This window comes from Pteronotus mesoamericanus, unplaced genomic scaffold, assembly GCF_021234165.1.
Source record: "Pteronotus mesoamericanus isolate MK-2021 breed Mesoamerican mustached bat unplaced genomic scaffold, CSHL_Meso_final contig_263, whole genome shotgun sequence".
Lineage (NCBI taxonomy): Eukaryota > Metazoa > Chordata > Mammalia > Chiroptera > Mormoopidae > Pteronotus > Pteronotus mesoamericanus.
Window position 1 is genome coordinate 3834784 of NW_026555112.1, and position 23604 is coordinate 3858387.

Sequence of the window (23604 nt, forward strand, 5' to 3'; positions counted from 1 at the left end):
GGGAAGGTCCACATTCCAGCCCTGCACTTAGTAGCTTTTTAGCTTTGCTGCTGGCACCTCAGTTTTCCTGTCTGTAAAATGGGACTACAATTCCTTACCATGTAGGATTCACTGTGAGGACTGAGACGTTGCATTTAAAGCACTTGGTACAGTGTCTGCTACATGGTAAATGCTCGATAAATGTCAGGTCTCGCCATCATGTCCAAGTTCGAGCCGTGAAGGGTTCCCCTTTTTTCGTGTGTATGGACATCGCAGCGTGTCTTCCCGCGGTGGGCGTGTATGGGGTTGAGCGGTGGCGGTCCATCTGACAGCAAATCATTCTCTGAAACTGACCCTGCCCGTCCCTCAAAGAGGTGAAAAAGAAATGCGGACTATTAGGTTGGCCAAAAAGTCCATATGGTTTTTTCCATAAAATAAAAGACACGTTTTTCATTTTCACCAATAACTTTATTTGATTCAGATAGTTTGAGTATGCCAGCTATCTCACATGTGTATAACATCGATTGTTCTCAATTAATGTTTTGATTTGATCGCTATCAACTTTAACTGGTCTACCCGACTGTGGAGCATCATCCAGAGAGAAATCTCCAGCAGGAAACTTCACAAACCACTTTTGACACATTTGATCAGTTGCAGCACCTTTTCCCTACACTGCACAAATCTTTATTTTCGTGTTTCAGTTGCATTTTTACCTTTCTTGAAATAATAAGGCGTAATATGCCAAAAACTGCGTATTTTCTTCCATCTCCAATATTAAAATGGCTACACGAAAACTCACCAATGTTGATAAGTTTTCTCTTTGATGCATGCTGGTATGACAGCTGTCACAATACAATCTAACAAAATTGTTTCAAATGAAGGTAAAGACAACTAAGTGCTACTAGAGCCATCTTAGGAAAGAACAAATGAACTTTTTGGCCAACCCAATATACAGGAACAGAAAGCCACCACTGTCCCACTGTCCTGCGCACTGAGAGTGACATTGCAGCCCCACAGAAGCCTCTCAGAAGCTGTTAGAGAGACATGCTCGTTAGGCACCGTTCCCATCACCTCTGGGATGAAATGTGACAATTGGCCGACAGTCACATAGTAAAATCCCTTCCTTACGAACTTAGAGCAGGAGATGAGAAAATGCTGGGGGCCCTGGGGGCCCCAGGGAGCGCTGCTGTCAAGGCCATGTCATGAGTCCCCCCCACTGGAACCCGGTGGATGGCGCCTCAAATTCAGCCGTGCGGACAGAGGGGAGCTGCTGGGCTGTGCCGGGCCGGACGGCTGGCAGAGCCATGGCTGGCCTTTGGGGACCTGAGGCTGGGGGCCAGGTGGATTCAACTAATCTGCCGTAAGATGGGCGGTGGCCTGGTTCCCGCTTCCCCCTCCCTGCCTGCCAGGCGCGGCGCTCTGCATGTTGAGGAGTCGGCCCTCCCTCCATTGCCACAGGGCGCCTCTCCGTCACCTGCTGAGTCAGCGCGGTGGCATTCCCATTCCGTGGGCGGGGAAGGCTGAGAGTGGCGGGGACTCACCAGGCACTTGTGGCCATACTGATGCGTGACTCAGGGTTTCTTTCCATGGAGTCTGATTTAAAAAACACATAACAGATTCCCAGAATTCCATTCTACTCCCCAAAATAGCCTTTTTTACCCTGGCTGGCTGGTGTGGCTCAGTGGACTGAATATCAGCCTATGAACCAAAAGGTTGCTGGTTTGATTTCCAGTCAGGGCACATGCCTGGGTTGCAGGCCAGGCCCCAATTAGGGGGTGCGCGAGAGGCAACAGGTGATCGATGTTTTTCTCCCTCCTTTCCCTTCTCTCTAAAAATAAATAAATGAAGTCTTTAAAAAAGGAGAATGCAATAAAAATATTAACAAAACAAAACAAACTGGCCCTTCTGTAACTTGACTGCTTTACTGAAATCCATTTTTTTTCCCTTTATAAAAAGGAGTTTCATTTTTCAGAGACTGAATTGCTTCTAGCTACTTTCTCTCTTCCCAGCTGGAGAGGTTCTGTAAACCATTACTCTTCCTTCTGTATTAGATAAGCAAGAATAATGAATTGATGCGCTGCCTCACTAACTTGATGAGGATAAATAGGTTCCAGGCTGTAATAAAATGCAGCACTGGCAAAAATGAAGGTTGGAGGTCATTACAAATTCTGCATAAGATACAGCAAGACTGATCTGTTTTCTGAGGCCAAGTGCATGAGTAATGTCAGGAGGAGAAAACTAATAATGGCTAAATGCTTCAATTGTGAGGGGCCTTTAAATCCTACCCTCCTTTATTGCTTGAGTCTCTGTCAAGCGGTGGCTTTCCTTGAATGCTGCCTGTGATGGGGAGCTCACTACCTCCTGAGACAGCTCATTCCATCTTTGGAAGGCTCTGCTCTGACTTTTACTCTTTCTCATTTATACTTAGGTGAAATCTGAACCCTTGAAGAGCCCATCATTGGGACAGCTTTAATCTTGTGGCTGTACTTGATGAGGCTACTTCCTCTTACCTATGACACCTCTCCTGGTATTTGAAGACAGCCATGATGGCCACCGAAGTCTTCTGTCCTATGGGCCAAACATCCCAGGCCTCTCAGCTGCTCTTTTACCTTCTGATTATTGCCTTCTAGTTATTACCTTCTGATGAGGCTGCAGTTTCTCTGTGACCTTCATTAAGTGTAGAGGGCATCTGTCACGTGGATGGCTACCCACCATCGTTCTGTTTATAGAAACCCCCTGTGTCCTGTCTCCCTAATGGAGTAGTAAGGACTGAAATTCCCAGCCTCCCCTGCAGCTCGGACACAGTCATGTGATCCTGACCCTGCAGAGCGCAGGTGGAGAAAGAGGCAGGGAGCTTCCTGGCGCAGGCTGAGTCCCGGATGCCGGAAGGTAGCCGTCACCGTCAGGGGAATCAAGCTCCTGGGAACCGTGCAACTGCCATTGCTGATTTCAGCCTTCATAGCATTTGGTGGCAGCAATGACCTCATCAGGCCTCTTTTGTGCCCCCAAAGCTCCACCTTTAACTGGTTTCTGTAGCCCTCTCCACAACTGTGTGAATCATGTAAGATATTTGAATAAATCTGCTTTCTTCTTTTTTATTTATTTATTGATTTGAGAGAGAGAGAGAGAGTGGAGGTGAGGGAGAGAAACATCAATTTGTTGTTCCACTTATTTATGCTTATTTATGGTTGATTCCTGCCTGTGCCCTGACTGGGAATTGAACCCGCAACCTTGGTGTATGGGGATGATGCTCTAACCATCTGAGACCCCTGGCCAGGACTCCCCTTTCTTTCTAACTTAGCCAGACTTGCTCGCTGCTGGCAACGCTGGCTCACAGGGGCTCTGCCCTGAATGCACAGCCCCCCCAGGGATCTCTCCAGTGCGGACAGACCATCGCCTCCTCATTCTAGCGGCCATGCTTCTATGAATGCAGCGTACGAACTGCAGATGAATGAACTCGTCTAAGCGACCATGTCGCACTGCTGACTTACAGCGAAAACCCTCACATTTCAGGGTTAGGGATCCATTCCCTGGTCTTCGGAATTTTTAGAAAAACAGACTTTATGTAATTTCTTATTACATGTTCACCAGAACACAATGTCTGAGCTTCCAACCACAATATTTAATGTATGAGAGGGATTCCTTTGAAGTGCCAAATATAAAGCCATTGCCTTGACAAGGAAAGAAAACAATGAGGAATTGTAGATAAAATACTGTCATTTTTTTCTCTGTCCCCTGGCACACAGCTGACAGGTCTCAAGGTCAGCCAGCAGCCATTGTGAGCCAGACACTTCATTCCTTCCTCTTCATTATCAGAGTATTTTGAAGTGAACATGCGGCAACAGCTGTCTTTGATTGTTCCCTTCTTGATCCTCTTGGGCATCCCTGTTGCTTTCAACAGGGATGCTCTGTGGATGCAGAAAGAAGCCTCATAAAAGTCTTAAGATAAACAAGAACTTTCTGCTTTCTTTCTGCTGCCAATCCTGAAGGAAAAAGGAAAAATAAAAGGAGAGACTGGATACTTAATGCCATTGCAGAGAGCAAGTCCCTTATTTACATTAGCATCAGTGAACACCTGTGAAATAAATACATGCCATTTAGACCAAAGGCAGCCCAGGAAAAAGCAAAGGTATGATGGGGTTGTGTGAATAGTTCCTTAGGCTTCAGTCAGATGGGTTGAACCCTCCACCTAGAGCTCACGAGGTTGAGAGCCCAGCAAGGCCAGGTGACTGGACGAAAGTCACAGGTTGGTCAGGCAGCAGAAAGGATTTGAGATGAATCTGACCTCCATGCTCCGCACCCTCGCTCCTCAGAGAGTGGTCCCTGGACCAGGAGCCTCAGCGTCACCTGGATGCTTGTTAGAAATGCAGAATCTCAAGACTGACCCGGCCCCGCTGAGTCAGAACCTGTCTTGAAGGAGATCCCCAGAGGTGTGCATACAGAGTTTGAGAAACACTTCCTACGCCATCGGTGAAGTGTTTGGAAGTCGGTCAGTCACAGAAGGACCCCGTGTGGAAATGGAAGTCCATTGAACCCATGTGGGAGCAGTGGACCTCCGTCATCCATCGCCAACACCCAGCTGTGGGCTAACATCACGGGACAGTCTCGCCTTCATGCTGTAGGACAAAGAAGTCATGCGCAGCTCTCAGGAGGCACAATTGTTTTCTGGGAGCTACAAGCAGAGACTCAGCTGCCAGAGCCAAGCTGTCTCCCTGCTGCACTCCCTGATGTGCACATAGTGTATTTGGTTAAACAGACATGGGACCCTGGGGAATACGACTCAGCAAAAAAAAAAAAAAAAAAAAAGAAGGAACAGATTCTTATTACATGCAACATCCTTGGATGGATCTCAAGGGCTTTGTGCTGAGTAAATAAAGCCCCCTACTGTGTGCTTCCATTATATGACATTCTCAATATGCCAAAATGCCAGGGGTTAGGGATGGCGTGCGTGGAGGATGGGGGTGGGAGAGGCTGTAAAGGGTAGCGCGAGAGAAGTCTTTGTATGGAACGGTGAATGCGGTGGTTAAATGCATATCATAAAACGGCAGAGAACTAGACACATGCATTATACCAGCGTCATTTTCCTGGTTTTGATTTGTACTGGATGGTAATTGGGGGAAATTGGGCGCAGGACACAGGGACCTCTCTGTGCTATCTTTGCAACTGCCTGTGAATCTGCAGTTATTTAAAAACAAAATGTAAAAGAATAAAACAAAGCCAAAAGGGGGTGGGAGTCATGAGACCATCCCCGGGTGAGACGCATCCTCCTAATAAAATATCCTTGGGGCCTGTTGTAAGAGGTGCATTTTCCTGAGCCCTCCTGGGTGCCATCTGGAAATGCGCTGTCACACGGAGGAGTGTTACCACAATGTCCTAACACGTGAACGTAGCAAGAGGTGTGTGCCACGACAAGGCACACAGAACGTCAGCTCAGAGAGCTCTCACTTAGAGTCGAGGAAACAGGTCCAGAAAGGAGAAGAGGCCTGGCCAAGGTCACCCTAGCAGCCCACGCAGCCGCGGCCCGGAGGTGAGACCCGCTGCCCTGCCCAGAGCCCCTCCCTGACACCACCCGCCTCCTCTCTGTGCACCGTTTCATCCCCGAGGTTTGAGATGGCATTAAAAATTCTGAACTCATCCGAAAGAGAGTTAACTCTAAAATGCAACATCTGAAGAGCCTATCAGTGATATCAGGGCATCTCTTTTAATTGCCTATTCACGCCGACAGATTGTCTCTTCATATTCAGAGCTAAACTTGGAGCTGTGTCCCCTTGCGGGGCACTTGTTATCTGACTGCCTCATCAGTCACGGGAGCTCATGTGCGGATGTGATTGCTGAGGACCAGTTCTATTTTTTCCTACCAGCAGGAAGTTTAAAACCTGCTGGGTTATTTTTAAAGAGGGTGAAAAAATAGGCATCACACCAGCTTCCGCAGCGGCCCTGTCCGCGTGCACGTGCTGCTTGATTCAAGGCACCGACCGGCTGGGAGGGCCAGCGGTGACGTGACGTTCCAGCAGGGAGGTTTCTCAGCGGAGGGGTGGGCAGTGAGTGTCACGCACGCACGCACGCGGCGGAAAGGGACATGGGGCCTGACGACTGACTTGAGGAGGACAGTGCTGCTGGAGTTTTATGGAGTTGACATCTAGCAGTTTATTTCATTTGGGGGTTTGTGACTACTCCCCTCCTCTCCGAAGGGCCATGGTCCCCTGTGCTGGACTGAAAGTCAGGGCTGCCGTGGCTCTGGGGCCTGCTCAGTCCTTTGTGGAGGTTTGAGCGTTGGGCTCATGTCGTAGGAGGCACAGAGGTGTCTCGCATTCCTGGGCACACGAGGAGCTTGGGAGAGCTGCCACCTGCAGCCCTAAGGTAGGAAACATAGTATTTGCATGAAAGGTAATGTCGTTGAACTTGGCGTCCGTTGACATTTTTTGATCACTGACTTTGTGCAAGGCACTGCGCTAGGAACTCGGACGGCAATAGATTTCTCCCGGGAGAAATTCCCCACATCCCTTGGATAAGTAGCAAACCCTCAACAATCACAAACCACCGTGAGAAGTGCTGTCGAAAGTTCTAGAAAGGAAGGGCAGAATCATTAACCTTCCTTTTGTTGTGTGAGCTGTCAATTTTCCTTCCCTCTCCTCAGCCTTAGGTGGTGGCAAGGATTTTTCTCTTCTGTTAGTCAGTGCAGGATCCATACAAAATACCTCCTTAAATCCTCCCAACCACCCTAGTAATGAGTTGTAAACCCAGTTTCTCAAAACAGGAGATGAAAACTGGTAAAGTAACCTGTCCAGTGTCTCCAAGCGGGTTTTGGGCCCAACTTGGCCTGAAGTGGGAAGATTTTCAGGCCTGCAGGGAGCCTGAGTTGCTCTGGGACCAGCTCGCTGACTGGAACCCTTAGCCCAGGACCCCGGAAATGGTCTGCGAGCCTTGGGGGGCGTCTCTGCAGGTTGGGTCGGAAAGGGGGTAAGCAGTGGATGGCGAGGGGGGTAGAGTGGTAGAGTGTGACTACTGTGATCACTCCTCTGTGACTCAAGCCAGAGGGGGCGGTGGGGCGGTGAGCACCGAGTTTTGAAGAAGGCAACCACCCCCCTTCCCTCCGCAGGACTGGGAAAATAGGAGATTTTCTCAAAGAATTGTCTAGAATTCTTATCCCTTCCCTCCCCGGTCTGAGGTTAGTAAAACACTGTGTGAGGCAAGTCTTGGTAAGACCATGATGGATAAAACACCACCCAGCTGGTGTAATGCTTTTTGCGCGGGGCTTCCCAGGAAACGTGAACTACAGAAACGGAATGTCAGAGCTACGGAACCTCAGGGGTGGGGACCTGGGGGCCTCCATCCAGCCCTACCCGAGGGGGTGGCTCCGCAGCCGCACCCTCCAGCTCCTGCCTGGGCCCCTCCTGAGCCTGGAGCTCACACCTTGATCTCGTTTTGGGTGGAGGATTCTCCTTCTTTTGGGGAGAGTGGATGGCACTCAGACATGGTGTATGGAAGCTCGGTTACACGCGGGGCACACTGCGGGGCAGGGCCATTAGAGGCCAAGCCGAGGGCTTTGTTTCTTTGCGTGGTGGCTGCACACGCAGCTTCCAGTTTCTTTCTGCACCTGGAAGGGATGGAGAGCGTCGGCAGATGGGCTCCACCCTCCCTCCCCAGGCGCAAAGGGGCCCCTGTACAGGCTTAACTAAGGAATGGATAACAAAGCCGCCTGTCAGACAAGGAAAAGGCAAATGCCAGACCCTATCCTGGGTCTTTCCAAATGGAATGAATCAAATGACTCCTCAACCTGAGGCTGCACAGAGAAGGGTGAACAGTCAGAAACTGACCTTCTGTTGTCCTGGCCTGACTGCGGGTTCTGGCCCCAGGCACTCAGCGCTTTGGTCGCTTCTTAAAGAAGACATAGCCCCCAACTCCGCAGCAGGGATGCCAGCCAGCCGCTTGCAGGCCTCACTGGCCCAGGCCTCCTGGGGCAGCCTGAACCCTTCCCAGGCCTCCTGTCGGCCTGTGTGGGTGAGCCATGGGAATTAATCTCCACACAGACCTGGGTGGGGCCCAGGCTAGGTCAGGAGCCAGAAAAGACCTTCTGGGGACCTGGGCTGACCTCAGTGATGATGACACCCCAGAAGAGAGCTGCCTGCCCCTCCCTAACTCCCATCCCAGAACGTGGCCACCCACAAGCATCGACTCATACTGGCCCTTGGTTGGGGGCATACCAGGTTGAGAGCTTGCTTTCCTCCATCTCCCAACACAAAAGCTCCATCAGGGCACAGAAATGACAGCCAGAAGGCCATCCCCTGCAGGCGAGTCAGCTACAGTGGGCAGAGGCACTAGGACAGAGCCCAGGGGGCGGGACCTGAGAGTCCTCTGTCTGACGGGAAGGAAATCCAACGGTGGCAAGGAGAGGTGAGTGCCGACCCAGGAGACTAGAGCTTGCTCAGCCACGTGCTGAGGATGGCCAGGCAGTGGCTCACTGTCAGTGACCCCAACGTCCGTCTGACGTCATTTCCCTCAGGTTTATCTGTGGGGCCATCTTTTCTAATTTCTTAACTGAATGAAGTTCTCAGGCTCCAAATGTTGGGTAAAGAGCTCGCTCACACCAAAAAGTGGGCAGAGGAAAGGGGGAGACATTTCTCTGGTGAAGACATACAGATGGTCAACAGACATATGAAAAGACGCTCGATGTCACTAATGATCAGGGAAGTGCAAATCAAAAGCATAATGATACACCACGTCACACCAGTCAGAATGGCTGTTATCAGAAAGTCAACCAATATCATGCTGGCGAGACTGCGGGGAATGAGAACCCTTGTACACTGTTGGTAGGAATGCAGGCTGGTGCAGCCACTGTGGAAACAGTATGGAGATTCCTCAAAAATCTAAAAATAGATCTACCATATGACCCAGGAATTCCACTTCTGGGTATTTATCCAAAGATAACAAAAACACTAATTTGAAAAGATTTTTGCACCCCCCGTGTTCCCTTCAGCATTATTCACAATAGCCAAGATAGAGAAGCAACCTAGGCGTCCATCAACAGATAAATGGATAAAGACGATGTGAGATACACAACACACGCACAGTGCAACATTACACAGCAATAAAAAAGAGCGAAGTCTTGCCATTTACAACAACATGGATGGACCCAGAAGGTATTATGCTAATGAAATAAGTCAGACAAAGACAATTACCATATGGCTTCACTTATATGTGGAATCTTAAAAAACAAAATGAACAAACAAAACAAAACAGACTCACGGAAACAGACCCGAAGGGAGGATTTAGGGTTGGGAGGAAAGGGTGAAGGGAAATGTAGTCAAGAATACTGCGGTAAGTTACACGGTGACAGATGGTCACTAGGATTAGTGGGGCGACCATACTGTAAGGTATAAAAACATCGAATCACTATGTTGTACACCTGAAACTAATATCATTAATATAAGATTCTGTACCAACTATGCTTAAATCAAAAAAATTAAAAAGAAGAGCTCACTTGTCTATACAAGGGATGTGCGGTTTGGGAAAATCATTTCTTTTAATGACAGAGAAAGCACACCAAACTATAACAGAAGCCCATCAGGAGTTGCCACTGTACATGCCAATGGCCAGAGGCCCTGAACTGACATTAGACAGTCACAGGGAAGTCAGTCGCGGTGAAGGGAACGTCCACGGAGTATCTCTGAGGACACGGAGGAGGCAGGAGACAGTGACGAGTCACGCACGAGCTGTGTCTGTAGCTTCGACTCCTCTGCAGTCTTTTTCCTTCCCCATTTGATGGTAGGGCCCGAGGAGGTTTGCGAATGACCACGCGGGAGAGAGGCCTTGTGTATCGGCATCACAGAAGAACTGGTACTGAAGACAGATGTGGCCCGGGTTCTGCACGGGTCACACCCATGAAACAGAGCACAACATCGGTCCTCTGAACAGTGGCTCAGGGAGCAAGTACGATGGATGAGCAGCAGCTCCTTGGAGATTTAGGGTCTGTGCACAGCTTCCCAAAGGCATGCTAGGAAATAGGTTTATCAACGCAACTTTGCCATCCCAAAGGGTGCAAGTCATTCTCCTACTTTTCATTGCATGTACCTAAGTTTCAAATTAAAGGACAAGAAAAAAGGCAGCAACTTAAAAATTATTTGGAGCGTTGTGGCACTTCACTGATCTCTTTTGCTTATAATATATGGCAGAGCAAATGAAACCCTGTCGTTATAAACTTTCATTATAGATAACCCTATACTGTACACTCTCTGAATACAGAAAGAATCCATCCTATCATACAGGCTTCATCTTGAAAAATAACATAGTCATATTCTCTGGCTAGTAACAAACTATTAACATCTTTTGAGAATACAGAGAAAACTCCAGGATTCCTTGTAAATTCTCTGACATACCCCCCCGACCCATGCCCCCTATTCAGCATCATCTAGGAACACATTTCTGTAAAAGCATCCCAGCATCATTCATAATTAGGAAAAGAGATGAATATGTTCATTTCACCAAATGGACTTTTAGCAAGAAGTGATGGAGCATTTTTCACCTTGGCAAAAATGAAGCACAAACCTAACATTTCACAGGTTCGGGCCCATGCAAATGCATGATTTGTTATGTGGGGCTGTTTTAATGTCACCCCAAAACCACAATTAGCATGCAGGCTGTTTTCAACTATTGAGTTAGAGATAATTATTGGCAGTGCACCTCTTTTGTGGAACCATGATCACTAAGGCAAGATTATTATTTCACTTTATCTAGAATATCAGCGATATCTTGTCAGATGCAGATTTATACAGTGTGGACCTGTGGCTTACTGTCTTTTTTTTTTTTTAAGAAAAAAAATCTCAAAACACAGATCCTGAAACACAATTCAGTTAAAATGAACTGTTATGCTTTTAGAAATATATTTTAAACTACAAGGCTGCCCTGTTTTGGTTGTTTTTTTTCTTACGAACATTTTAAAAAGTTCCCACCCCTAAAAATTTGTCAAATTATTTCATCATTATTGGTAATGCTATCATGGTTGACTCTTGAGGAACTGCAGCTACTAAGGTTCTTAATGTATAAGACGACGCTCTGCAGTTAAGTTTGCCGGCTGCCAGCCTGGAACCCAAACAACCTTTAGTTCCCAGTCCATCCTTTTGATAGTGGTCCCCACAATAGATGCTCAGCTACCCAGGGGTACTTTCGGATGGGGTTAGCTTGGCTGCCCCATGTTGACCTTCACGCTCTGGACCCAGCTGCACTCTGCTCTGCAGACCAATGGAAGGTCCATCATTTTTCAACAGGAATACATGGGAGCTGAATTTGCTTATTCCAGGGAAGCTGAGGCAGTAGAGGCAGCTCCATGGCCCAGCCTAAAACAGACGCCAGGTGAAATTTGTATGTTTGTGTGAAGCCAATGCAGCAGGAGAGCTGGCACGTCTCCAGGGAGCACTCCCTGCCCTGGACATTTCATACGACGGAGCCTTTGGAAGATGACAGGTGGATTGACTGAATCCTGATGGCTAACGTCCTCTGTAAGTCCTGGAGCACATCCTGGCCCGTTCCTTCGCCATTTTTGTCATATAGGAGCTGCTTAAATGCTTCATTTTCAATGAGGACCATCATGTTTTTGAGAAAGTAGCCTTCGCAATATGCTGAGAGCTCTGTCACTCCAAGAAACTGCAGAGAGAGGAGAAGAAGCAGGAGATGGTTATGTTTCTGAGATGCACATCTGATATGGGCGGACCCTACGGTGGTAGACTGTGAAAGTGGCCCTGATTCTCTACCCTTTTTTGTAGTCATATTCTTGGGACATGACTTTGCAGCTCCTCCTATCAAAGGGTTGGAGTCTGTCTCTCCATGGCTTGGCCCTGGGACCTGATCAGGCCAACAGGACATGGTAGAAGCGGGAGTCGCCATTCCTGAGCTAGACTCAGGTGGCTGTGTCCGTCCCAGCTCTCTCTCAGAGCCCTGCCTCTGCCTCTCTGGAGGGTGAGTGACTACGTGAGACTGAGTGGAGGCAACCCAGCTGTCCCAGCCAAAACCTCTGACAGTGACAGAGTCCAGCAGGCTCAGCACAGCCAGCTGCGATGACCAGCCAGGTGACCTCAGAGGCGAGGTCTGCTGAAGCCGGAACCACTTTTCAGCCTTCCCGTCGGCTCACAGGCAAAATAAGCACTCACTGTTTTAATCATTGCAGTTTGTGTTTCTTTGCAACACTGCAGATCACTGGCACATGAATGCAGTTGCAGATGCAATTCTAAGGTCTTTTTACAAGCACTAACTCATTTAATTCTCACAGCCATTCTATGAGTGAGCACTGCCTACTTACCCAATGTCTTTAGGGCAGGGGTGATTTTGCTTTCCAGGAGACATTCGGAAAAGCCTGGAGATATCTGTCCCAAACGGGGCGGAGACGGTGGTGGTGGTAGTGGTGTGTGTACTATTGGCATCTGATGGGCAGGAGCCAGGGGTGCTGCTAAACATCCCATGATGCACAGGACAGCCCCCCAGTAAAGAATTATGCAGCCTGAACTGTTGACAGTGCCGAGGGTGAGCATCTGATCTACAGACATGGTTGCTGACAGACTAAACCCACACAGAGGGACTCTGCAGACCTGGCTCACCATTACAAGCCCAAGCCGAGCACGTGGCGGGCGGTAGACACTTAGTATTTGTTGAACGTGAGAATGAATGGTTAACTCTCAGAGTACTGAAACTAACAGCCAGCATTTATCGAGAGCGTACGATGTGCCAGGCACCTTGCCAGGCATTTCCCATGCATCATCCCATTTAATTCTCAAATTTCCCTGAGGCAGGTCCTATTACCACCTCCAATGTACAGATGAGGAAATGGAGGCAAGAGAGTAACTTACAAAAATGCATACAACATGTCAGGGGCAGAACCAGGAACTGAACCCTGATCATTCAAGTCCTTAAGATTGTGCTTAATCCATTAGGACGCAATGCCTTCAGCCTGATGCCATTAATCGGAGGGTAGGTATTTAACTTCATGAGCATGCCAGGTGGAGGAATTCATGTTTGAGATGCAGAAGTGAATGTGGATATGTGGGTTGGCCATCTATCTTTAACCCTTCTCTTTAGTTTTGAGGGAGAGAAACATGGATGTGAGAGAGAAACATCAATCAGTTGCCTCTTGTTATGTGCCCAGACCAGGGATTGAACCCACAACCTAGGCATGTGCCCTGACCGAGAATCGAGCCAGCGACCTTTCGCTTTGTGGGACAATGCCCAACCCACTGAGCGACACTGGTCAGGGTGCCCTTCTCTCTAGTTTTCAAAGCTTGCAGATCTCTCTGTTACAATGAACTGGGGGCTCAGAAGCTGGTTGTTAGGTGCTCCTTGAGGTGACATCCCGCTGCTTTATTTCGATGCTGAGTCATCCCTCTGAAAGCTCTAACGTTCTGTCCTTCAGACCAGAGATGCACGTTAAGGTGTTAGGTGCGGCAGGTGCGTCGACGATGAGGCAGTGCCGACAGGGTTACGGTGGAAGGAGTTGGAAGACCTGGATTCCAGTTGGGGCTCTCCTGCCTTTCTGAATATGTGAGCAGGGTGGGTCATCTGGCCTCTGGCGTTAGGTTCCTCATTTTCAAAATGGGGATAATGACACCTGCAATGCAGACCTGTGGGTGGGATTCAGTGGAACATGGTTCCCGGCAGGACTGTCACCATCATACTTGGAGGAGGCCGGTTAGGAAGGTAGCTAAGGGAGGGGCCCTGGAATCTGCCTGAGTGCTTAGCCAGACTTTGCCACTCACTAGCCATCTGCTGTTGGGAATGGTATTTAATCTCTCTGAGCCTCAGTGTTCCCATGTGTAAAATGGGGATCATAATACCTAATAAGTTGTTGTTGAGATTAAATGAGATAATACATGGAGAGTTTAGAACACTGACTGTAATCAGCACTCCATGTTGGTTGTTGTGATAAATGTAAATATAATCATTACTCTCATTCTCAAGAACTTATATCCATGTGTACCACGTGGCCAGGCTGTGGTAAGAAGAGTTGGCTGTATCTACAGAACCTAGCTCAGCTAACTGCCGTGTGACCTTGAGCTCGCTGACATCATGTGCTAATTCCCTGAGCCAACAGCCCAACTATCTACATAAAAACCATGCACAACCAACTCAACAACAACAAAACGACCTGATTAAAAAAATGGGCAGAGGATCTGAATAGATATTTTTCCAAGGAAGACAGATGAGCAAGCCCATGAAAAAGGTGTTCGGCATAGTACTGATTGTTAGAGAAAAGCAAATCAAAACCACAATGAAGTATCACCTCATACCTGTTAGAATGGCTATAATCAAAAAGAGAATGTGGAGCAGAGGGAACCCTCAGACACTGTTGGTGGTACTGTAAATTGGTACGGCCACTGTGGACGGCAGTATGGCGGTTCCTCATAAAATTAAGAGTAGGGCAACCTTATGATCCAGCTATTCCACTCTGGGTATATATTCAAAAAATATAAAAACACTAATTTGAAAAGATACATGCACCTTTATCATCATTGCAGCATTATTTACAATAGCCAAGATATGGGAACAACCTAAGTATCCATCAATAGATGAATAGATAAAGAAGATGTGATATATATGCTATAGTTATATTATATAATGCAGTTATATCATAGTATATATTATACAATATATTCTCACGTATTATTTAATTATAATTATATAACTATATTATATATTTATATATTATATAATATAAAATGTGATATATATAATATAGAGACAAAGAAGGAACCAGCAATTCCATAGACACACACACACACACACGATGTAATAGTGGAACACAACTCAGTCATAAAAAGGTGAAATATTGCCATTTGCAGCGGCATCAATAAACCTTAAGGTTTCCCTATACTAAGTGAAACAGGTCAGAGAGAAAAGGACAGAAAAACATATGGTTTTACTTGTATATAGAATATAAAACGAAGAAGAAACAAATGGACAAACAAAAACGAAAAAACCAACCCATGGATACAGACGACAGATCAGGGGCTCTGAGCGGGAGGGTGGAGTGGGTAAGGGGGCTCTTGTGCGGTGATAGGTGGAAACTAGAATTTTGGTAGTGAGCGCGCTACAGTGTACACAGATATCGAATTGTAATGTTGTACACTCGAAACTTACACAAGGTTATTAACCAATGTTACCACACGCACAAACAATTCTTCCAAAGGGCTTGAGCGAACACACAAAAAACCCATGTGCAATCTTGTGCAAGTCAAATCTCCTCTCTGGGCCTCATTTTCCCAAACTACAAAATGAGGGGGTAGACTAGAGGGAACCATACTCACGGTGCATTTGGCAGGTGGACACAACAGGTAATTCTGTGGCCTCTGAATGAATGATGACAGTAAATCAGACACCTGTCTGTGTCCACACAGCTAAGTGCTACCAGAATTGGGACCAAAGCTCTCATCTCCTAGACCAATTGATGGTTGACAAACTACAGGCCGGTGGGCCACATTGGGCCCACTACCTGTTTTTGTAAATAAAGTTTTATTGGAACGCAGCCACACTCATTTATTTACATATCATCTGCGGCTGTTTTTGCACTTCAGTGGCAGAGGTGAGTAGGTACAGACAGGATCGTATGGCTTGTGTGAAAATATTGGCCTGGCCCTTTACAGAGAAGGTTAGCTGACCCCTGTCCTAGGCTGTAATTTTTTCAAGGGCAGAGACCATATCTTACTAATTTGTTATTCTGACGAATAGAGTTCCTGGTAAATAGTGGCTGCTGAATAAACACTAGTGAACGAATCCCCCGTTCTCCACACCTGTGTTCTTTGCACACCTGTGTTCTTTGCATCACTGTTAAGCTTAGTGGATTCACTTAGATTCCACTTGATGATCCCTTACTCCTTTTCCCAAGATGAAAGATACCCTGAATGGGCCATTGGATGTTCCAGAGCTTCTTTTTGGTAACTGAGTATTTTGGGACAGCTCTGCTCGTTAAAAAAGGATGGCTAAGTCGTGCATTTATGGGATGGGCTTCTCATCTGTATAAAATTCCACAGCTGTCCCAGTTAGAAGTAGAATAGAGGTCATGTTGCCCGACTCTGCTGACACCTGGAACATGGTTGTTAGCCTCTAAATGCCTAGAGTTCCAGACCAAGTGTTTCCTTTTGCTCTCTTTTACTAAATCAGCCTCAATTTGCAGCACAATCTGCCAGTAACGGGATCCGCGTGGCATTCGATCAGGGTGGCTGCTGCGGTGTCCCCGGCTCAGGGAAGGAAGTAGGGCAGAGGAAGGGCAGGCACCAGCACTGCCCAGCCCTCCGGGCTCTCATCAGGAAGGACGGGCTTCTGCTCTGGGAAACACTCCTTGATGCGGCCTGGGAGGCCGAGGCCGGCGTCTGTGAAAGGCAGCGCTTCAGCTGCAAAGGCACACAAATGAGAAGTTCTCTGCCTGGGGTGTTCTAAGCCTGTGGCACTAATGTGCTCCTGGCAAGGGCTCCCGTTGCATTATTACATAACAAGACAGTGACAGAAGCTGTCTGCCAAGGAGCCTGGAGAGATCAAAGCGGGACTGTGGGATGCAGGCCTTACCACCAAGGTGATGTGGGGGTGATGTCGGGTTCGCAGGACCATGTCAGTGTCCATGGCTGGGGGTGGGGGGGGGGTGGGCAGAAGACCATAGACGGATCAGCCCTCCTGGGTAGACAGTGTCTTTCTGGATGCTGTGTCCCCAGAAATGAGACTTTGGTAAAATCGGCACTTTACCAAAACACCCAGTGGGTACGTGTGTGCCTGTGCGTATGTGTGTGCATGTGTGTACAAAATAAGTAGCCTAGTTATACTTTTTGATTTGCTGGCCACTAATCAGAATTTTTTTTTTTGATTATCAAGGATTATTGCAAATATTTCAAATATTTTTTAGGCCAGGCAGTAAACACAAGGTTAAGAACCTGTGCTTTGGAAGGAGACAAATCTAGGTTTATAATTGTGGGTACATACCCCAAAGAACTGAAAGCAGGGACCTGAACACAGATTTGTCCGCCCACGTTCACACTAGCATTGTTCCCGACCACCGAAAGCTGGAAACAGCCCCAGTGTCAATGACAGATGAGTGGATAAACATGGCATGGCCTATGTCTAACAGAGTATTGTTCAGCCTTTAAAAGGAAGGGAATTCTGACACGTGCTGCGATACTGGATGAACCTTGAGAGCACAGGGCTACGTGAAATAAGCCAGTCACACAAGGACAAATACCATGCGATTCCGCTTACACGAGGTACCTAGGGTCCTCACAGTGACAGAGACAGAAGTAAAGTGGTGGTTTCCAGCGGCTGGGTGCAGAGGAAAACAGGGAGTCAGTGTTTCATGGGGACAGAGTTTCAATTTGGGCAGATGGAAAGTTCTAGAGATGGAGGGTGGGGATGGCTGCACAACGATGTGAACGTACTTAATTACACTGAACTGTACGCACAGAAATGGTTAAAATGTGAATTTCCTGTTACATATGTGTTACCACAATAAACAAACTCAGTAATCGCTGTGTGACCTTTAGCAAGTTACTTCATCTCTCTCTGCCTGTTCCCTTATTACGGCACGGGACTAACGACAGCACTTACTTACAAGGGTTGTGGCGAAGATTAAAAGAGACAGTGCAACAAGGCAGTCAGCGCAGGCGCCTGCACATTCAAAGGAATCGTGGAATGTCGGCTTAAGAAAGAAAATAACACTTCAAAGGCAACCTGATTTTTCACGATGAGGCAGTGAGAGAATTATTCACATCAGTTGTCATTCTGCAGAGCCGTGCATGTCAGAGGCAAGGGTACTGAGCTTCACTTGTACAGAAGTTTTTTGTTTGTTTTAATATAATTCCTGATCTTATTTCCATGTTGGAGCAAGTATTGATCGCTTCTCACCCCCATTGTCATCGTGAGCACAGGAAACAAAAGGAAGTGGCAGCCAGACTAATTAAACCTAAACCTCTGGGCCCGTGTTTCTACTTGTGAAATGAACTAGATAAAAATCAGTGGTTCCCGGAGTGAACACGGGCCTTCGGGCTGGAGTCACAACAGCCATCCTGGGAGCTTGTTAAAAAATACAGACTCTGGCCCCGCTGCAGGCTTGCTGCTGTGGCCTTGGGCGGGGGGCGGTGCTAAACAGACTGAACCTCCCCCCGCCCCCCAGTGATTCTGATTACGGTGCTGATGGTGCTGGGTTGGAGCCCACTCTGACAGCCCCTGATTAGTAGTGTCCGGTCCACCTGCCCAGTCTCGACAACCTGTTCCCAACCGTGGCCACATCTGAGAATCACCTGGGAAGCGTGGGAACACACCTTTTCCCAGGCTCCACCCCCAGAGCTGATCTAATCGTCCTGTGCTGGGTGCCAGGCACAGGGAGGTTAGGTGAGTGTCCTGGCGACTCTGCTGGGCAGCCTGTGCTGGCAGCCACAGCTCAAGAAAGACGGGTGTCACACTTGGGCATGTACTGGCATCATCTGTGAAGCCACCGATGGATGGGCTTTATTCCAGGGTTTCTGATTCTGTAGGTCTGGGGTGCAGCCCTAGAATTTACATTTCTTTCTTGTTTTAAAGATTTCATTTATTTTTAGAGAGAGGGGAAGGGAAGGAGAAAGGGAGAGAAACATCAATGTGTAGCTGCCTTTCGTACGCCCCCTATTGGGAAACAGGCCTGCAATGCAGGCATGTGCCCCAGGAATAGAACCGGTGACCCTTTGGTTTGCAGGTTGGCTCTCCGTCCATTGAGCCACACCAGCCAGGGCTAGAATTTACACTTCTAACAAGTCCCCTGACGGTGCTGATGGTGCTGGGTTGGAGCCCACTCTGACAGCCCCTGTTCCAGCACCTTGCTACTCAAGGTGTAGCTCTGGCCAGCAGCAGAGGCCGCCCCTGGGAGCTTCTTAGAAATGCAGGGCGCAGGGGCCACATGGGGGGCTGAATCAGTCTGCAATGCAGTTCCCACTCACGTGAGAGGCACTGTGTGGGTTCCGCTTTCTGTATTCTGGAGGGGAGGGGGGGACGGGAGCAGGGCACAGATCTTTGCGGGGCGGGGTTTGGTGGGACAGCAGGCCCGGCGTTGGCTCTCTCCCTATCTGGGTCTGTCTGTGCAGGATGCCCCTCGCCCACGCATGTGCACGGTGTAAGCTCGGGCAGCCCAAGAGGGTTGGTTACCTTGGCGTGGTTGTAAATGTCCACACAGTTGTCCGTGTTGATGCCTTTTGCACAGATAATCTCACAGTGTCGCTGCAGAGCCTCCAGCTGGAAAAATTTAGCCGCAGACAGAAGCTAAGGACGATAAAAAAAAAAAAAGCCCATTAGAGGCTGGGAGATAGAAGGAAATGAACAGAGGTGAGAAAAATCCTCATGTTCCACAGTGGTGTCCCAAGGTGAAGGGACCAGAAATCATGTTGGTAGGTCACTTTAAAGAAAGGAGGTGGTAGCATGAGAGGAACGAGACACAGTGATGGACTCCATCGTCGGGGAGGAATGCGGCGGGGCGGGGGTGGAAGGGAACCAACTCCACATCTATTACAGCTGGAGGTCAAGCACAATGCCTAAAGTTGCTCTGTCCAGAAATAAGGGTGAATGATATTTGTAGGGTAGCTCAGGCCATGGCCCCTGCACCACCTCAGAGAACAGGTGGCTGCCCGGCCAGCACCCAGAAGGAACGAGGAAGAGAGTCTGTATCTCGATGTCCCAGCTGTCTCAAGGGCCCCGTGTCCATCACCAAAGTGTAGAACTTTTATATGTTACTCCCTCCCTAACCCTGTAAGTAGCGCCACGGCCGGAGGCGGGGTGCGGTCTCTCCTGCCTGACCCCCGCCCTCGGGCACTCCCCCGTAACGTGGGTAGTAAGTGACCTGTCCACATCTGCTGGTCCTCCTGGGTGTTTATTCGGAATATCACAAACCCAAGTGCAGCTCCCCAGCGTGGTGCCCCTGCGTTACAACATCATTTAGCAAGCTGGGTACAGACGCGGCCGGCTCCCTCTGTTCCTCTGGGTCTCCGCTCAGATATGGCCTCCTCAAGAGAAGCCTCCCAGACCACCTTGTCCCAGGTCGCCCCCCTGTCGCCGCCTGTCCCTGACCCTCTTTCTCTTCCTCACAACCCTTCTCCCGCCAGACATGATGTCATGCCTGTCGCCCTCCCCAGAGTCTGGGAGGGCAGGGATCTGTCCCTTTGTATCACTGCTGTATCGGGCCCTGAGCACCGCAGGCGCGTGGCTGGGGCGATGCTCAACAGGCAAGTATTGAGAGCGCAGCAGGCTTGGGGGAGGGGGAGAAAGAGCTGGAACAGGAGCTCAAAGGGACTGGCTCTGGGGAAAGGGCTGGAGGGGGGTGGGGGGTGGTGTGTGTGGCTGAATGAACTGCTTTTTCTGACAAACCTTCTGTCTTATTTACATGCTCTAAATGCACATTCATTATTTTGATTAAAAATAATTTTTAAAAGGTTTACAGAAGAGCTGGTGTCCTCAGGAGGCAGCCTGGCGCTGAGGTAGAGTGTCTGAGGGGTGGTCCTGACGGACAAGGGAATTAACTTTCGGAGGCTACAGGGTGGGGGGGGGGTGACACGGAAGCTTTCAGGGAGTGAGGGAAGGACAAGAGGGACCACACGGTGAGTGCACTACCCCTACGGCACCCACTGTGTGCCAGGCACTGTCCTAAGCACCTAATACACAGGAACTCTTAAAATCCTGAAAACGCAATGAGGCAGATATTCTTACCCCCACTTTACAGGTGAGGAAACTGAGTCTCAGAGTTTAAATAACTTGCCTCAGAGCATACAGCTCAGAAGGGGCGGAGCCTGGATGTAACCCCAGCCTGACCCGGAGCCCACATTTTGACCGCTGTGTGGGGTCGCCTCGTGAACAACCGACCGTGTCTGACACCCCCGATCAGCCAGGCACCCATTAGCACTTCAGGCGCCTGAGTAGCGACCTCTTTTTCTTGCTCAGGATCAGAGTGATTTTGGCTTCTTGTTCAAAGCTCCCAGCTTGGAGTAGGAAAACCAACAAGGGTTCCACTTCTTGGAAGGAGCAGGGGAAACCGTGGCCTTGGATAAAAAAGAGCAGGAACCAACAGGCTCCCTGGGACAGGCTGAATTACCAAGGGCAGACGGGACTCAGGGGCCAGCCACGGTGCTGCGGAGCGAGGGCCGGCCAACTGCAGCGGGGCCAGGGGAGCTGTGTAGCGGGCTCCCGGCTCCTGCTCAGGGACAGTGCTGTGACCTGAAGGACGCTTGCAGACGATACAGCGCTCTTACAGATGACAAGGAAGAAGTCATCAAGGATAGTTCCTGATGATGCTGTTGAGCCCCCGCTGGGCTGGGAGACTCACTCTCCTCGGTCAATTTCCTCTGCCCCACCCCGCAAAGCCAGTTAAAATTAAGTTTCACGGACAGGGGTTGGGCTAGTGCCCTGAGCACCCCGGCCGTCCAGGGGGTGATGAGAAGCCTCTCGTTCGGGGGGGTCTAAGGAGTCAGGAGGGCCCCTAAGCCCGCAGCCGATCGGAAACCCAGCATGGGTCTCCCAGACCCGCCGCCGATGTGTGCCGTGGCCTGGGTTTACAGAGGCGCCCCCCCGCCCCCAAGGACACCGCCGATTCCTTACCTCCATTATCTCATTGTTTTTAATGAGAAGGGACTCAGGGCCACCATAGTAGAGATACTGCATGACCAGCTGGAAGAAAGGACACAGCAAGCAGAGCATCAGTGACACACGCAGTCATCTTAAAGCTGCATGAAAATCAATTTATTCTCCTGGAACCTTTCTTTAATAAAGGCCAAACCAGTAACAATAATCCTGAGAGCCATTTGCAGAGCACTTCTGTGTCCTGTCCTGTTATCTCACTCACTCAAGGCGGGGCCGTGGACTTGAAGGCTGTTGCTCCTTGGTGGAAACCCCAGAGCTAAAGGCATTTAAACGGACAGCCCCGTGCCACCCTCAGACTGCCAGCACAAGCCTTTCCTGCAAGTGGGAGCAACGAACCATCATTCGGCTGAACGGCCTGGTTATGGACTTGTTTTTCTTGGCAGCTGTCAACATGCATGAAGCAGGGCTTCAAATGGCGTGCACAGCCTCACGGAGGCCCTGCGTCCAGGTGCAGCCTCAGCTGCACCAGGCGCTCGCCTGCATGGGATGTTAAGCAGTCTTGGGGGGAGGACATTCAAAGCAGCCTCATTAACTAAAATTCTCCTGTCAGCTTGGAAGTGAAGTGAACAGGCCCCTGGGAGCCTCCTTCGGGGTTGGATTCAGCCCGACTTGGCCTATTTCAAGCCACAAATGAGGCTTTTCTTATTTTATGGGGAAGAAGGTAGGCACAGGGAGAAGTCCCTGGGGTCCACTCCCTGCGCCTTGCAGGAGTTTGAGGCTCCTGTGGCCAGGACGCCTTCCCTGGTTGGGGACAATTACAGGCCTCAGTTCCTCGGTGCTGGGCCTTCCCATGAGTGAATCTGTTGAATTTGCTGAGTGCCTACTGCAAGACAAGTTCTTTCAGGAACCTCCCCAATTAGTCCCAGGCCTAACGGCGTAAGTGCCTGCCCCCTTCTCGAGCACTCAGAGAGCTGGGGGCATGCCATTTCCCAGCTGCTAGCTCGGGCTCCAAACTCTAATGGCTGACTTTTAGGGAAGGCCCAAGTCCCCACAGCAGGGAGGCAGTGATGAGATTAGGCCTGGGGGTCAGCCAGGCCTGGGTCTGAACTTCAGCTCTGCTGTGATGAGCTGTGGGAGCTTAGGCCCCGCCCCGTCTGTAAGGCGGGGAAAGGGCTACCTGGAGGGGCAGCTGGAAGGGCTGAATGAGCTGATAGACAGCAGCGGTTCTCAGCGTGGTCCCTGGACCAGCAGCATCGGCATCTCCTGGGTTCTTGTAAGAAAGGCAGATTCCCAGGCTGCAGCCCAGGCTAACAGAACCCGGAATTCTATAAGGGTAGGGCCAGGAATCTGCATCGTAGCGAGTTTTGTGTTTTCGTGAGCTCCCCGCTTTCTCTGCCTGCTGGGTATTTTGAAGCCTGGTCAAGTTTGAGAACCACTATAACTCAGAGCACTGGTGGTCCCGCTTGGCTGCACACTGGGATAACGGGAAGAGGGCAGGGACTTCAAAATGCCGATGCCCAGGCCTCAGCCCAGATTCTGATCTAGCTGGTCTGATTCATGGCCTGGTCACTGGGCATTTTCAAAGCTCCCCAGGTGATTCTAACAGGCAGCCCAGGTGGAGAACCCCCGGCCTGAAGCCTTACACATAGCAAGTGTTGAAGAAATGGGAGCTGTTCTTAGCACTGTTTCCACTTAGGGAGAGAATTCCAGAACCAGGTACCTAGGCTTTGGCACCAGACAGGCGAGTTCAAATCTTGGCTCTGTCACCAACTATACTAACACCAGCGGGCATGCATCATTTACATTCTCTGGGCCTCAGCTGTTTTCTAAAACTGGCAAGGATAATCCAGATAACCATGTGCAAGCCGAGGCCGGCACCTCGCTCACAGCTGGAGCCTCATTTCGGCTTCTACACCACCCTCCCCATCCCCAACCCTAAAGCAAAGCCGCCGTTTCATGGGAATGTTTAAACCTGGCAGCTGCTGCCATTCCAGAAGGCCTCAGCTGCGCCCAGCTCTTGCCACTTTGCTTTCAGTAGAAACCGCGGTGAGGGGCTGGGAAAGGGGAAAC

The 23604-nt window shown here is 49.4% G+C and overlaps 1 protein-coding gene across 3 annotated transcripts in view; it reads right to left on the reverse strand.

Annotated features, from left to right (window-relative positions):
• Positions 1-11292: 11292 nt before the first annotated feature.
• The window catches only part of ABTB3 (ankyrin repeat and BTB domain containing 3), a 261565-nt gene continuing 249253 nt past the window's right edge, over positions 11293-23604 (reverse strand). For all 3 annotated transcript variants that reach the window (XM_054574575.1, XM_054574574.1, XM_054574576.1), the window contains 3 exons: positions 21553-21621; positions 19117-19230; positions 11293-11619 (listed from right to left, as the gene is read on the reverse strand). In XM_054574575.1, the coding sequence (XP_054430550.1) occupies positions 11410-11619; positions 19117-19230; positions 21553-21621 (393 nt within the window). In that variant the 3' untranslated portion in view covers positions 11293-11409. The remainder of the gene's footprint in view (positions 11620-19116; positions 19231-21552; positions 21622-23604) is intronic.